Source organism: Phyllobates terribilis, unplaced genomic scaffold (genome assembly GCF_046119375.1).
Source record: "Phyllobates terribilis strain yellow unplaced genomic scaffold, ASM4611937v1 Scaffold_12__6_contigs__length_324123572, whole genome shotgun sequence".
Taxonomy (NCBI): domain Eukaryota; kingdom Metazoa; phylum Chordata; class Amphibia; order Anura; family Dendrobatidae; genus Phyllobates; species Phyllobates terribilis.
The window spans coordinates 215,661,076-215,677,907 of record NW_027362772.1 but is presented as its reverse complement, the minus strand read 5'-3'; the positions used below and the strand labels follow the sequence as shown (position 1 = coordinate 215,677,907).

Sequence of the window (16,832 nt, the reverse complement as noted above, 5' to 3'; positions counted from 1 at the left end):
GGTCGCCCTGCCCCACGGCAATGTGGTGTAATGCATGCAGGTGTCGGGTCCTGATCCACACTACATCCTTACCTGAGAGTGAGATATCACACCTCTGGGTGAGGTGCAATACCTCTGTAGCAACCGAGCCCTCAGGGTGCTACAGTTCCATTTATCTTCAGCCTAGGTGACGTATTGCGATACAGGGCCGTGATTTTGGCTATAAAAGGGTCCCCTAGACCCCTACCCCAAGCTTTTTAAGAGAATCATATATGGCGTGCCAGGAGACTCTATGGAATGCTTTCTCAGCATCCAACGAGAGTATCTAATTACAAATTTTTAACTGCATCTAGCCCAGGAAATACTTTGTGCCTAGTAGCAGTGTCTGCTAGTCAGCGGATTATCCCGGCTGTTAAGCAAGCTACACCACCTGTAGTTTGGACACTTAATTTTTTCAAAGGAAATGCTTCGGGACCACGGGATACTCAGTGAAGAGCATCAGGAGGCACCCCAAGGCATAGGGGCTCGGACTGGCAGTAGGATGCCTTGCGGTGGACAGCCGAGCTCGATCCTTATAAAAGCTTTTTAACTGCAGCAGCTTTAGTGGACGCTACTGGAGCTGGAATTACGCGGCTGCTGGCATGAGACTTGCCCTCCAATAGATCCTTGTAAATGGATTTAAAGTATATTTATTCAAATTAGAGAGACAATTTAAATTAAAAAGCTTAGAGCTGCCTCCACCACAGGGGGGCTCGCTCGACCCACCAGCGGACAGGCACCAGTATTGGGAGAGGGGGGCTGGCCATCAGGGTTCACCGCGGCTCTGGCACAAACCCGGCGACACGGAGGTGGCACGGGCAGGAGCGGACTGGCCGTGTCGGCTTCTCACTTTTTGGATTTTAGAAGGGCATGACATGCCTATATCTGTGTCTCCCCCTCCTTTTACTCCTCCACCTCTTTTATTTTCGCATGACTATATGTACTTGTCACTTTTCCATGTGTTAGTTATGTCTTCTGAGCAGTTTGTCAGCTTTTGGACACCTTTGAACGTGTTTTCTATGTGTTTCTATGTGTTTTTGTTTGCCTGCCATTGGTTTTAACGGTGTTCGAAGGTGTTCGACGAACAGTTCGACGAACAGTTCGGCGAACACACGGGTGTTCGACGAACCGAACCGAACTCAAACACTACGGGGGTGGCTCAACACTATATATAATTCCACATGTGTTAATTCATAGTTTTGATGCCTTCAGTGTGAATGTACAATTTTCATAGTCATGAAAATACAGAAAAATCTTTAAATGAGAAGGTGTGTCCAATCTTTTGGTCTGTACTGTGTATATATATATATATATATATATATATATAGAGAGAGAGAGAGAGAGAGAGAGAGAGAGAGAAAGAGAGAGAGAGAGAGATGCATATAATAATGGATGAAAGTGTATAAGGATCTCATGATATGGGTGTAGTATTCTGTGGCACTTTACACTTATCATTTATTTTTAGAGCACCAATGATTCCATGGTGCTGTATATGAGGAGGGGTTACATACAAAATACAAATATAAATTACAATGAACAAACTAGCAATGACAGACTGGTACAGAAAGGAGAGGGCTCTTTCCCCATTCTCCTGGCGTGCTGAAGCTCTGCACAGTAGTCATGATCTAGTGACATCACCGCGCCTGCTGAGTCTCAGTTCCACAGACTGAATGATGCATTAAAAATGTGAAGACAGGCAGGGGAAATGAGGGTACGCTGACACTCACCAGGTCCCCCTAGTTCATGGGCCCCATAGTGGCCATGTGGCTTATCACTATAGTTGGTAGGACCATGATAGTATGTAACAAAGGTGTAAGTTTCAGAAGAGGGGTCCTCTTAATACAAAATAAAGTATAGCTACATTCACACATGGTGGAATTTCTTTTACACATTCTGCTTCAAAATTCAATTCAAATTGGTGGAAAATCAGCTGCAAATTCCACATATATAACACACAGATTTTGGAATGAACTTCTGTGTCGTATAATTCTTCCGTCTTGCAGGCTCATACGTTCTTCCAATTGTTCCCTTCTTTTGGGCTAAGGTTCATATGGTAGATTCACCAGTATTGACACAGGAAATATGGATGCAGGATCAGAATAATGTTTGCTAACACGGATATGCATAGCTTTTAAATGAGCTGTAGAAAGAAAAATGATTGGATATTTTTACATTTCATTTTACATGCATTGAGAGAATTAATACAAAAGAAATGTTTTCAAAGGTGGAAAAAGCCTTTAAAAAGATCTTACAGAATTTAGTTCTGATCGTCTTTTAGATTTACTTTGTTATGACTGTGATGTAATCTGCTGTACTCTTCTTATAGTGGAGAATAGATACATGATGAAAGACCTTGCAACTGACTGGACTCAACCAAACGACTCATTTGGAAGGTTCAGTTCCCTGTTTAACCCGAAAGGTAACACTTTGCTTTCTTTGCACTATGTGGTTTTTCCTTCTGACATTATACATGCTTCTACAGTATATTACTACTTTAAATGTTTCCACTTAAATATTCATGTTTTCTGCTAGAAATTTGTCGAGAGTCAAATTTGACGAGACCTCCAGATTTTACTAGGAAATGCAATTTGAAAAAAGTTAATCTCTTCTAATTGAATGTTCCCTATTATACTCTGGGTTCTCTATAGACCCCAGAACATAATAAAGGTAAGATGTAAAAATTGTAAAAAAAAATTCCATTACTCCCGTCACTTGTCCTGACATCCCCTCTGCCTGTGGTGCCCACCGCCCACCTGTCCAGTCCTCATGGCCTCTTCTCTCCGCATATGTGCACTTGTGTCTTCAATCTACAACAGGGCTTCTGGCCATGACCAAGCTTCAGAGATCACATTACGATACATCATGACCTTTGAAGCCTGGTGCCTTCACTCTAGAACAGGACTTCTGGCCGCAATCAACCCTCGGAGGTCATGGAGCATCGTGACATCATGACGTTATGATGTGCAGTGACCTCAGAGACCTGGTCGCGGCTGGAAGTCCTGGTCTAGAATGAAGCTATTGGTGTGCAACTGTGGAAAGTAGAGGCCCTGAGGATCGGAGGGAATAGTGGCCGGGTACTGGCCGCAGCCATTATACAGTCATGAGGCTACTGTATGCAACTGAATAGTTTCAGCCACCACCGACACCGGGGCACAGCTGATTGGTGGAAGTGGTTAGGATGTCAATTTTAAAGTCCCGGACAACTGCTTTAAAAAAAAAAGAGGTCCATGAGCTGAATGCCCAGAATGAAGATAATGCCATCACTGTGATAGCTGATCAGTGAGTATCAGACCCCCCAAAAAATATTGGTACTGGAAAATCCTTTTAAATAGGTCAGGTACATTGTCTTTTAGTAAGCTGTACAAAAAATATGAAATGGATAGGTTCAATGTAATGTCATTCACTCATATACTTATGTTCAGTGTATGTAAATGATGTAATTTTAAAACTTTTATACTTTTTGTTGAAGATGACTTCTTTCTCATATTCCTTAAATGAATGTGTCCTTAATCCCATTACTATGTTTAAATTATATAGTTTTAATCCTCTGATAGCTACTGGCAAAATAATTAGATCCCCTGATCAAGTATTTTGTTGAAAGGAGCGTTCAATCAGATCAGCTCAGCTTATTAGCGGTAAAGCTCTAAATAAACAAGGCGATGCTACATTTCATAAAAAAATAACATTGCAGCTGAAAGTCTTTGTAAAGTAAATGTAATGACTAAGGCAGAATGAAGGGCCTGAGTAGGCAAAACAGAAACATTGTGCTTCCACTAATTAATTATATTGTTCTATGGACAAAAAAAACCTTGAAAGTTCAGACCCAGTATTCTGATGGGCTTAAAAAAGTTGTAGGGACTGGGGAAAACCATTGATCAATCACGTAATGGCTTAAAGGTACTGCTGCTTCAATATCCAGCTCTATCTATGTGTAATCTGAATCAAATGTTAACTGTACATATTCCAAGGCTGGGTTAAGGTGACAGTTGATGTTTTGGCTCTGTCCTGTCCATAAATTGGAAATGTGACTGGCATTGTGTGCATCTCAGATGCGGAGAGAAGTTGACACTTACCTTTATATGTACTGTTCTCATCCGTAAAATGGATTCCAGTAATGCATGCTGTCATTTTTCTACTCAGAAAGCCACTCGTGATTGCACATTGACCAACATTGTTTTGTGTGTGGTCTGATGTGCACAGGAATAGCACACCAAAGACTTACAAAAACATTTCATTTAGTGTTACCAGGTCAGGTCCTCTACTCAGACAACCCCTTCTCAATCAGTGTGTTTGCCCCCAGTAAGATAACAACACTTGCTGTCACTTCCGGTAGTGGCGCACCGTTCCATTAGTTTCGGCACTCAATCTCCTGGGGATTGCATCACATTGTATTTCGCGTGATCCCTGCTCCCAATCAGTGCTGGCTTCACTCTTTCCGCCTTCGGATGTATCAGACATCAATAAGAAGTGAGCGGGCAGCCACAGCGCTGACATCCCTGAAGGCAGGAAGAGTGTGCGTTGCAGGGATCGCGCGACATAAAGTCGGTGCCGACACCACCGGAACGGTGCCACCACCGGAGGTGAGTAGAAATGTTGTTTTTTACTGGAGGGCAGACATGATGGTTGAGAAGGGGTTGTCCGAGTATTGGACAACCACTTTAATGTGTTATAACACAAAATTTAAAGAGTCTGTCTGTTTTCAACAAACTTTTGCCCATAAGCTCAGTTTGCCTTACTGACCTGTGGCAAAGCTGAACTCGGGAGGGAAAGTAAAGCTCATATTTTTTATTTGAACACATAAATGATCTACTGCTTTAAAGGATAGACCATTGTGCTATAAAGACCATATTCCTATTAATGGGAGTTGAGCATCAAATGTTTTTGTTTGGCATTACTGAGGCACATAGAGCGTCTACAAAGCCACAGGGCTACCACATGCCGCCATACCTATCTATAAAACAAACAAGCAAGCAAACCTGAAATCTCCCACTCTTCATTTGTCCAATGAGACTACAGTTAACACCTATTTATTATAATTAATATCCTGATTACATTTTTTACTGAGTTACAATATCTTTTACAAGAATACAGTAATAAATATGTCAAAATAATGATTTTAAGAAAGAAATATGTTTGCTATAATATTTATATTACAAGGTGAGAACAGACTCTTTTCTTCTGTAGGTGCTCGGCAGTCTTACCAGCCCTCTCCTGTGCGGTCTCTAACTGAAACTACTGCTGCAGGCTTAAACAGCATCTATGGAAACAAAGGTACTAAGTTGCATTAGAAAGAATGTTAAAAGGTATTACATATGACTGTGTTTTTTATGGATATAAAATATATTGTCTCATAAAACCAAACATTGTAAACAGTAAGTAGGAAGGGGGGTTATACACAGATCTTCACAAAGTGGAGAGGGGAAAAAGCAACAGAGAGGGTGTAATACACAGATCTCCACAGAGTGGAGATGTGATAAAGCGTCTATGGTCTCAGGGAAGTCAGAGAAAACAGGGAATGCAAAGAAAATAGGGAAAGTGCTTGAAGAGGAAACAGGTACAGGATAAAAGGTGTGCTGATGCATCATTTCATAAAAAGCAGAATTCTGGATTCACACAGACCTTACATCCAGCCTATATTACTGGGAGAGAAACTCACACAATAGAAAAATCTGAAGCATGTATCAAAGTTTGAACTGCATACCTCTGAGTGCTGAAAATGAATGAAGAAATGAAGGAAGTCTACTTAAAGTTAGTGCAATTTTACTAACTAAAGGTAACTAACTTATGTAAAATTCAAAAACATTATGTCAAAAATATCCATATCCATATCATTTAAGGATTTTCATTATTTTTTTGTTTTCATTGTATTTTATTTTATTTTTTTCTTATTATTAAAAGAGCAACAGCAAACTAGAAATCAGTTCTTTAAATGTGAATGAGATTGTTTTTGCTGCATGTACATGGATTTCTGCAATCTACAATCAGATGACTGGGACAGTCACTTTTGTGATAAATGTGTCACATTACCTATTGGGTATGCTCCCATGGGGCATACAGCAGCAGTCAAAAGGTTGGACTCACCTGTTCATTCATTGATTTTCCTTGTTTTTATTGGCATGTGCAAATTATAGATTCAAACCAAAGGCAGCAAAACCACAAAGTTGCAAATATGGGGAAAAAAAAGTAAAAAAATATGTATGGAAATATATTGGAATCTGTGCTTAAATTTAGATTCCTCAAAGTTCCCCCTCTTACTCTGATGACAGCTTTATACACTCTTCGCACTCTCTTCAGCATCTTAATCAGGTATGACTTGGAATGGTTTCCAACAGTCTTGGAGGAGTTCACAGAGGAGCTGAGCACTTTTGGCTGCTTTACATTTACTTTGTGGAACAATTTATCCCAAATCATCTCAATTGGGTTGAGATTGGGGAATTGTGGTGGCCATGTCATCTGATGCAGCCTCCATCCCTCTCTTTAATGGTCACTTAGCCCTTACATAGCCTGGAAATGTGTTTTGCATCATTGTCCTGCTGCAACACAAATGAAGTGAAAACCCAGTGGAGATGGCATGTCATTGAAGAATGCTGTAGTAGCCATACTCGTATGTGTGCCTTTATTTTGGAATGAACCAGCAATAGTGTCACCAGCAAAGCATCCAACACCATTACACTTCCCCCTCTATGCTTCATTGTGGGCATCAGACAAGTAGAAACCATCCACTCAACTTTTCTACGTCTTAAAGAGACATGGAGGTTAGTTCCAAAAACCAAATTTTCACTCATTAGACCACAGTACAGATTTCCATTGATCTCATGTCCTGTCCTTGTGTTCCTTGGCCCAAACAAGTCTCCACTTCTTGTTTATGGTCTTCATTAGTGGCTTCTTTGCAGCAATTGACCATAAAGATGTGCTTATCATAATCTCCTCTGGACAGTTGATGTTGAGATGTGTCTGCTACTTGATAATTATGCATGAATTTTCAGGTTTTTTTTCTGAGGTGCTATCAGTTTCCAGAGGATAGTGACTCTGATGAACTTATCCTCTGCAGCAGAGATCATTTTTGGTTTTCCTTCCCTGGAGCGGTCCTCATGAGAGACAGCTTCATCTTCAAGATTCAACCAATTTTCCAAATGAGCTAACGTTTTTCTTAGTTGAGTGCTTATTTCCACATTCTGGCCTAGGGCAGTTATGGAATATGTCTTTGCATTGTATGGAATTGTGTACCGTCACAGCCTCTGCAAAACACACCTGATGGTTGGAAACATTTTTTGAAGGTAGATGATTCTGCAAATGAACTCTTGCTGAGGCATTCCTGTTCATTGAAAGCCATTCCAGGTGATGATCTGATGAAACTGCTTAAGAGAATGCCAAGGAGGTGAAGAGCTGTCATCAGAATAAAACTTTGAGGAATACAAGGTTTACAGAACTACTCCAGTGCTTTATTTTTTTTAATGTCAGTGCTGGAAGGGTGCCACTAATCTAAGTTCTCAGACCCAAGTATTATACTTACCAGCAGCTGTCTTCAGCTGTCCCTGGCACCACTCTGGTCCCGTGCTCACATCTTGTGACTGCAACTTCTGACTGACTGGAGGTTACTGTAAAGGCAGTGATTTCCACTGCACACACCCTATGCAGGAACATACCCTTTGAGCATACACTGAGAATTTTCCAATTAAATTTTGCAGTGCATTACATTAGCAGCAAAGTAGATACAGCTTTAACAATTCTCATCCACACGCCATAGAAATAGATGAGTAAGAAAATTGAGCTGCGGTGTGGATTTTGAACCTTTTAGTGTTTAATAATGTTAGTGGAGACAATAAGAATTTAAATCTTCTCTTTTTGTAAAAATTAGAGTAAAACATATAGCAGCTTTATGCTTCAGGCCTAGAAACAATAAGACGAATGTTTTGTATGCTGGTTGCTGGACAACTTTGAAGGAAGGACTGCAGTTACTATTAACTTGTTCCTTTGCGGAAAGCTTAGAGAAAACACAAGCTACGGTAAATGCTTTCAAGGCAGCCTGTAATCTCACACAACAATAACTCCTTGTAGGCTGATGGTTGGCAGTTTCTTAAGGAGGCTTATTTTAACTGTTTACCTCTTGCCTTTATGAGAAGCGCAGTTTAAATGTATTCAAGTCTAACACAGCAGGAAATTCTTGTAAGTGGGTTACGGGACGACTTTTGATGATAGGTGTACAAGAAGAAAAAACTCCAATGCTATTACAGATGTTAAATGTACAACTACATGCAATTTCTATATGAAGAAGACCCCACGGCACCATAATACCATATGTCAATGGCACAGTGACTATTAAAAGGATTTTTTTTGTTTTCAGAAAACCCTTACTCCAAGGCACAGTTTGTTTGAAAACAAACTAAGAACAAACAAACAGCACTTTACTCACCCTCCCCTGGTCCGCCAATGCTCCTGCCTGTTATTGTCTGCAGCACTGACAGTGCTGCAGTCAATCATTGAGGTCAGTTTTTCTTAGCGGTTCATGCCATCTACTTGGGCAGAGATGCTAAGCTCAGTGATTGGCAGCAGTGCTGTCAACGTGACATCAGTGCTGCAGACAACAATAGAGAGCAGCATTGCAGACTTAGCGCTAGATCTGGGAATCATGAGTAAAGAACAGTTTGTTGTTTTTTAACGCAGAATTTGTGCTTTACTGTGAAAGCAGAAATCCTCTTTAACATTTAAAGATCCTTTAAGAAAGATCCCTTAATGGGAATCTGTCAGCAGGTTTTTTCTACCTCATCTGAGAGCTGCCTGATGTAGGCAAAGAGACCCTGAATCCAGTGATGTATCACTTAGATTACTGGGTGCAGCCAATGTGACACAATCAGAATTTTTAGATTTAACATGAAACAGAGCTGATAAAACTACTCCCCCACACCAAGCTCTGTATATACAATGGCTATAGACAGTGAGCTGCTTATCACAGGAGGGGGCGGAGCCGGACCAGTGCTCTCATGCCAGCTAGTCACAGCAATGATAATATCCTAGTGATAAAACCTTCATTGTAAGTACACAACAGCACACAGCCTGATAAGTGACACAGAGCTGAATTCTGTGCTTAACCCCCACCATAGGCTGTCCTCAGATTACATAGCAAAAAACTGCTGACATATTTCCTTTAAGACCAAAACGCTGCTCTAATCATTTATTTGCAGTTCTTGAAGATTGACATAAATTATATATGATATCCAAATACCTTGTTATCTTCCTATTCCTGTATATCCAAACTCTGGGTAATAATGCAGCGTTTATCCAAATTAACCACCAACACTGGGTACAGAGGACCACATTACACAAATCTGAGAAACCAAGTCCCTACAGATTACAGCTGATCTCCAGGAGTCCTAGCATCGAGACAACCGGTGATCTGATTATTATTGGGAGAATCCCACTGTTTTCCCTAGAGATATAAAACCTGAACTCTGATTGTTCGCTGTGGTCAAGAAGATAATCTTCATTGTAAGCCATTTTTAATAATTGAAGTCCAATGTGTACATGACACTAAATAGGCCACTATCAACTATCAACATCACTGCAATGATACTCCATACAATAGCCCTAAAGATTCCAGAATATCATAACATACTGAGAGAACATGATTTAAAAGTTAGGCTTGAGTATGAACACATGAAGAAAAGATGTGCGACCAGACTCTTTACTCTTGTGGAACTTTCCACATAGAATTGTTTCGTAGAAATTCTAAACTACAGTTCCTCTGAATAATTCATCAGACTATAAAACAATCTAATGTCCTTGAAAGAACTGTTCAAATAAAAAAAAAAAATTAGAAAATATTAAAAAGTATTATTGAAATGTTGTTTTAATAATTCATGTCTTAACATATTTAATTGGAAAGAGTTAACAGAAAGTTACCGTTATGTGTCTTACAATGTCCGTGGCTTCAGTGTCTATTGCATGATGCGGTGCAATGTGTATTTGCTTTGTGCTAAGCTCTTCATAATATATACAATTAATTTGCTCTTATTGCATAGTAATATGTACTAATCTTTGGTTATATGTCATTATCATAGTCATATAAAATAATCTTCATCAAGTTAACCCAAAATACTGGACATGATATTTAAGGGATATAATAAGATGTCTCTATATCCACATTGTATATAGAGGTGACGTTTAAATCAATGTGTCACACAATCTAAAGAAACCCTACAGATGTAGTAAATAAGGCCTTAGTAATCTTCTATAGACTATTTCTCAAAGGATAGCACCTCTTCTTATAGGATCCTACAGGATGTGGGACCATTCTCCCATTCCGAACCAAGAGGAGACTCCCAGCTACTCAGCCACGACCTTTTCTCAGAAAGGTATTCCTACTAGTTTTGGCAAATATAATCCCTATATCTGATCTTTGCATAGATTACAGCTGGAATAATTTGTGGGGCTCTTCTTGTGATCACTGGGGGGTGCTTTGCTGATTGCTTTACTCTTTAGCCTGTCCTCTATGGTTGTGATTACTTACAATATTTTCTGTTCCCATTCATAGTTCTATTATTCTATATTTCTACAGAAAACGTTAGTGAAATCAATTTATGAAAAGCAGCTATGAGAAATATTTTATTATGATTTATTATTGTTGATGTATAGATGACAAGACAATTGTTTCCACCATCACATCACAATAAGAGTGAACGGCACAGAGCTGCCAACTGATTTTTACATTATATTAGCAGACAACTATATTTCGACACAAGGCACAGCTAGGATTACATGCAGGTTACTATATACTTGATTGTCTCATCTAGCTGCACCATTGCTGCAAGGTGGAGCTTGAATGGAGTGGTGACCGTGCACGAGGTCCACCGCTCTATGCAAAGACAACTGGGGTAGTTAAAGTGGTCACAGGTCTGTGCGAGGCTCCCCGGTCAGACCCCCACTGATCTAACATTTATCATTTATCCATAGAATAGGAGAGATGTTTCAGATTGTTGCACTTCTAAAAAGCATAATGTTGGCAAATCTGCAATAAAATAAGATACAAATTAGTTAATATTCAAACTCATATTTATAAATACTGAAACAATTAACAAACGGCACTAACCATTAACATCTAACAACACTAAGTTGTCTCTTGTGTCAATAAAATGTTGTTCTCCAGTCTATGAACTGCAATCAATTTTTGAATTTTTTTGTAACTATCAGGTTTTTATGAAAAGTATTGGGTGTTTTTTAAAGCTTGGCCCTCTTATTTACAGCAGTAATAAGCAATAGTAGATGCAAATAACATAAGAGTACTTGGTTGACAATATTTTGATCAAAAAAGAGTAAAAGCCACCCAACAACGACAAGGTGCACCCAATCAGGACGGTCCTGACTCTAGTATTAAACTTCTCTATGTGTCAGCAGACCTCAATATAGATGGGACAGAGGCCCAGGCCTGATTGTTCAGACATCTGCCCATGGAAACCTATATAGACAAAATACCTAGCTCAAAAAGCAGGAGCCACAACCCTATTTCTATTAAGTACAAAAAACTAAAGCAAAACCAAAACATGAGCCGGAAGCTATGTTGGTATAAGTGCAATAGGAGGTGTATGCTTACACTGTGGCCATTTAACAGACAAAACCTAAGATAAAAACAAAATGATAAAATGATAGAAACAAAATTCGCTTTGGTTTTTTGTACTTTGTACATACAGGGACACGGCTCCACCTTTTTGAGCTAGGCATTTTGTCTACATAGCTTTCCGCAGGCTGGTGTCTGAACAGTCAGGCCTGAGTCCTGCTCTGCTTCCATCTATATTGAGGTCTGTTGACATAAAGAGAGGTTTCATATTAGAGACAGGACCGTCCCGATGGTGCACACCTTGTCTTGGTGGGATGGCTGTTACACTTTATCAAAATATTGTCAACTAAGTACCCTATGTTATTTACATGTACTATTACTATTTATTTATTTACTGCAGAATATTTGCTCATTTTGTTTTTGTTTTTTATTAGATTTTGTCTGTTAAATGGCCACAGTGTGAACGTGCACCTACACATTGCACTTATACCAACATATATTCCGGCTCATGTCTTTTTGCTCAGTAATAAGCATTATAATATTACTTCATTTTGTAATTAAAGTACACTTGGTTTTGAGATTTAGAAAAAACAAACATTTTAAGTACCCCATTAAGAAATTCTGAGCCAACATTCGGGGCCAACAATCAAGAGCTACAAAGAATGTGGAGGATCCAGCATTTCCAAGAGCTACATACAGTAGAAAACCTGCGTATTTCAATGGCTAGCCAGCAATTCTTCATCATCTCTGTGGCTTCCTGCAGGGGAATTGAACATTGGATGCCTGGCTTCTCTTAAGATTACTGCAGATCTCTGAATGTTTCCAATCCTGTATATCTGTTTGGTGAAATTGCTCCTTGCTTTTGCAAGAGATTTGGTTATTAGTGCTGGACAGTTGGTTGTGAGATTCCCTGCAGCTACACTATCAGCACATTATCATTATTATTATTATTTATGTATGTATATAGGGTCCAGAATATGTGTCTTCATTATAATTTGAGAGAGCAAAGGGACTTTATGATGTCTGTCAGCACACTGCAGCCTGTCAGGGAGTTTGTCTGCAGATTTATGTCTACTTAACGAGTAACTGCACCTTTGCACTTATTTTTTATTTTGTTAATTGTAAGTAGATCAGTGGGATCAATTGTTCCAAAAACGCCCGGAGAGATGAGAAGCTCAGGAGACATGAGCACCCAGCATGAATTCAATAAAAATCCTATGCCTTCTACTGCATCTGTCTACTGGAGATGTATATTCCTGTTTCCGGAAGTGGTGGGGGTCTCAGGAGTGAGACCCTAGTGATCTACTTGCAATTAAGAAAACAACATACATAAGTGTAAAAAATAAAAGCAAACGTTTCATCATTTTTTAACCAGGGCCACAAATGTGTAGTGCATGTGTGAGATTTTAGTTTCTGTCAGAAGGGTTGGACCTTCAAGGCCAAAGGGGACGTGTTAGGCTTGGTTTACTGAGGTTGGATGGAACTCCTTCCAGGCCACACTGTCCTCAGGGCAATTTTGAGCTTAGCACAAACTCAGTTTTCTCTACAATGCTACATCTATTTGCAGCCTGTAAGGTGTGTTTGTTTCGCCCAGCTATCAGACTCGTATCACCTGTGGATAGGTGATGAGTTCTTATTATCTGCAACCCCTTTTATGACAGTTGTAAGCTTTAAAGAAATCTCCCAACAGCTCTGCTTTTGTAGTATAAAATCCCCCATACACATTAGACTAATGTTGGCTGAACCCGCTGATATGGATGGATTCGGATGACCATCTAATGTCTATGGGGAACCTTGGACAAATGATTGTCGGGGGAGTTAAAAATCCAGAATGTCTGATTTTGGACTGCGGATACTTTTTTTTTCCTCGACATAAAACACTACCATACTTGTCTGGTGGCAGCTTTCTCGTAGAGAACAAAAGAGTACTCCTGAGCATGGGAGAGCTGGGAGAGATTCAGCTGCTGGCTGAATGATCGACCAATTTATCTAATGTGTATGGCAGGCTTAAAAGGGATGTCCTCTAGTCCACTGCTTGGACAACCTTTTCTCAGTTGCTATATTCCCCCTTATAAAATAAAAACAGCTTATACTCATCTCCAGTGTCAGCACCATTCCAGTGACATCAGCACCTGGTCTTCCAGGGCTCACATGGCGTTTTTATGTCACGCAAGCCCTGCAACCAATCAGTGACTGCTTCACTCTCACTTCCTTCCTGCAAAACTGACACCCGGAAGAAGCAAGAGCTGCCTCTGCTCATTGACTTCCTCCAGATCTATTATCTCTAGAACAGTGCCAGCATCGCATGTGAGTATATTATTTTATAAGGGGAATAGAGCAATTGAGAAGAGGTTGTCTAAGTAGTGGACAACCCCTATAACAGGCCATGACTGTAGGCTCTTATACCAAGGACCCTGTGAAGCAAATATATTCTGTTTTTTTTTTATATATATAATATCTAGATCCAGCTAATGTCAGGAGTATCTGTCTAAAGTCACCATGAATATTTTATGAGTCAAATAATAATATTCTTCAGCCTGACAGTCTCAAATATAAGATCAGTTGCTCAACGTTTTACAGCAGGCTTAAATACATATTCGGCAAAGAATTTACTTTGATACCCTTTTTATCCAGTAACATGAATTTCAATCTTTTTTGCTACTGTTACTATGGAATACTGCTGAGAAGACAAGTGTAGAAAACAGCGAGGAACTTATTTCAAAAGGTTTCTTTTCCCTTTAATCCTCACTGTGGATCTGAGTATTTAAGCCCTGTTCACTGTAGATAAGGAAGAGCAATATATATGAAGCATGATGGTAAATATTGGAATCTGTTAATTACAGATTATAGTCAAAGAACTAATCCTCTTTATTACGTTTGTCTTCATCTTATTACTTATTGATTTATACTTCTTAGTATACGGACACACATGACAGCCATTTTTAACAAATCTGCACAGTTTTCAAATGTCAGTGTGGTGTATGGCTGAACAGTAATCACATTATGTGTGCCCACCCTTATACAGGTGCATCTCACTAAATTAGAATATCATCAAGTTAATTTATTTCAATTCTTCAATACAAAAAGTGAAACTCATATATTATATAGAGTCATTACAAACACAGTGATCTATTCCAAGTCTTTATTTCTGTTAATGTTGATGATTATGGCTTACAGCCAATGAAAACACAAAAGTCATTATGTCAGTAAATTAAAATACCAAAAAACACCTGAAAAGGCTTCCTAAGCATTTAAAAAGGTCCCTTAGTCTGTTTCAGTAGGCTCCACAATCATGGGGAAGACTACTGACTTGACAGATGTCCAGAAGGCAGTCATTAACACACTTCACAAGGTCCCAGAGTTCCAACTTTCATTTGGAAATCAAGGTCCCGGAGGCTGGAGAAAGAGTGGAGAGGCCACAATCCAAGCTGCTTGAGGTCTAGTGGGAAGTTTCCACAATCAGTGATGGTTTGGGAAGCGATGTCATCTTCTGGTGTAGGTCCACTGTGTTTTATCAAGACCAAAGTCAGCGCAGCCGTCTACCAGGAAATTTTAGAGCACTTCATGCTTCCCTCTGCCGACAAGCTTTTTGGAGATGGAAATGTCATTCTCCAGCAGGACTTGGCCCCTGTCCACACTGCCAAAAGTACCAATACCTGGTGTACAAACAACAGTATCACTGTGCTTGATTGGCCAGCAAACTGGCCTAACCTTAACCCCATAGAGAATCTATTATAGAGAATCTATGGGGTATTGTTAAGAGGAAGATGAGAGACACCAGACCCAACAATGCAGACAAGCTGAAGGCTGCTATCAAAGCAACTTGGGCTTCCATAACACCTCAGCAGTGCCACAGGCTGATCGCCTCCATGCCACGCCACATTGATGCATTAATTGATGCAAAAGGAGCCCCGACCAAGTATTAAGTGCATTTACTGAACATACATTTCAGTAGGCCAACATTTCGGATTTTAAAAACATTTTTCAAGCTGTTGTTATAAAGTATTCTAATTTACTGAGATAATGACTTTTGTGTTTTCATTGGCTGTAAGCCATAATCATCAAGATTAACAGAAATAAACACTTGAAATAGATCACTCTGTTTGTAATGACTCTATATAATTTATGAGTTTCACTTTTTGTATTGAAGAAATTAAATAAATTAACTTTTTGATGACATTCTAATTTAGTGAGGTGCACATATATATATATATATATATATATATATATATGATTGACTATATATATATATATGAAATCAATGACCCAAATTTATTAACACTGGTATTCTGTACACTGGTCTCGAAGGAGGGTCCACCAGAGGCAGATGCGCCAAATTCATGATTTAATGTATTTGGTGCATCTTTCAGCTGCTGTCGACAGTGTAAGAAATTTACTCCAGTGAAGCCAATGGCGAACACAGACAGGAGAGGCCGCTGTGCAAGAAGAGTATATGGGACCTTAACGGCCCAATAGCTCATCATAATGCAAAATGTCAGGTTCCTTCCATGTTATACCATGATACATTGATATATCAGCCCCTGAGTCCAGCACTAGGAAGCATTTCTTTCATAATTTACAAAACTTTTGTGGTGTAAATTATGGTGCATTTGTCAGCTGCGCTCTGCCACCTCCCCTTCCTGCCAAGTCCCGCACACTTTGGAAATAGTTGGTGGAGCTGGCTGGTGCAGGCATACAAATGCCAAAGTCGCAATATTTTTGCACAACTAAGAGTTGTGGAAAATATTAAAATATTTCGAAAGGTTTTCTATGCTCCAGAAATTAAGCACAAATTATATACCTGTTATTGTGGCAGGTCAGGACACTGTTTCTTTGGACCAGGTGATAAGGGGACATGTGGGTCCGCACAGATCATTAAGTATAACCTAGCATAGGTATTCTTTGCTAGCTTATACATGATGATCATTGGTGTCAGTGGTGGCAATAAACCTATGCATTGAGGTCAGTCATAGTTTTTCGACATCCTCTCCTCCTCTTTGAAGCCGCTGACTCGCTAAGCTTCCACACGTATCAGTGTAGTGAGCGTGGGCCGCAGACAGACAGGAATCCAGGATCAGAGTGTATCCGCATCCACACTGTGTGCATGCCTGCCCTGATGGTAAGTGCACCGCTGGGCCCTACCAGTGTCAGTGTGCATGCAACGGACACACAATTGAGATAAGGCAATGTTCATTTTTGCAATGTGAGCACTGACAATCTATCTTGGGACAGTGCTTGGGACAGTGCTTAAAATGCAAATAGG

The 16,832-nt window shown here is 39.7% G+C and overlaps 1 protein-coding gene across 2 annotated transcripts in view; it reads left to right on the top strand.

Annotated features, from left to right (window-relative positions):
• TRIM29 (tripartite motif containing 29) overlaps positions 1 to 16,832 on the top strand; it is a 99,420-nt gene that overhangs the window by 62,889 nt on the left and 19,699 nt on the right. The window contains exons 5-7 of one of the 2 annotated variants that reach the window (XM_073656642.1): positions 2,345 to 2,437; positions 5,203 to 5,289; positions 10,287 to 10,370. In XM_073656642.1, coding sequence (XP_073512743.1) covers positions 2,345 to 2,437; positions 5,203 to 5,289; positions 10,287 to 10,370 — 264 coding nt within the window. The remainder of the gene's footprint in view (positions 1 to 2,344; positions 2,438 to 5,202; positions 5,290 to 10,286; positions 10,371 to 16,832) is intronic. The other variant, XM_073656643.1, reaches the window with a different exon arrangement.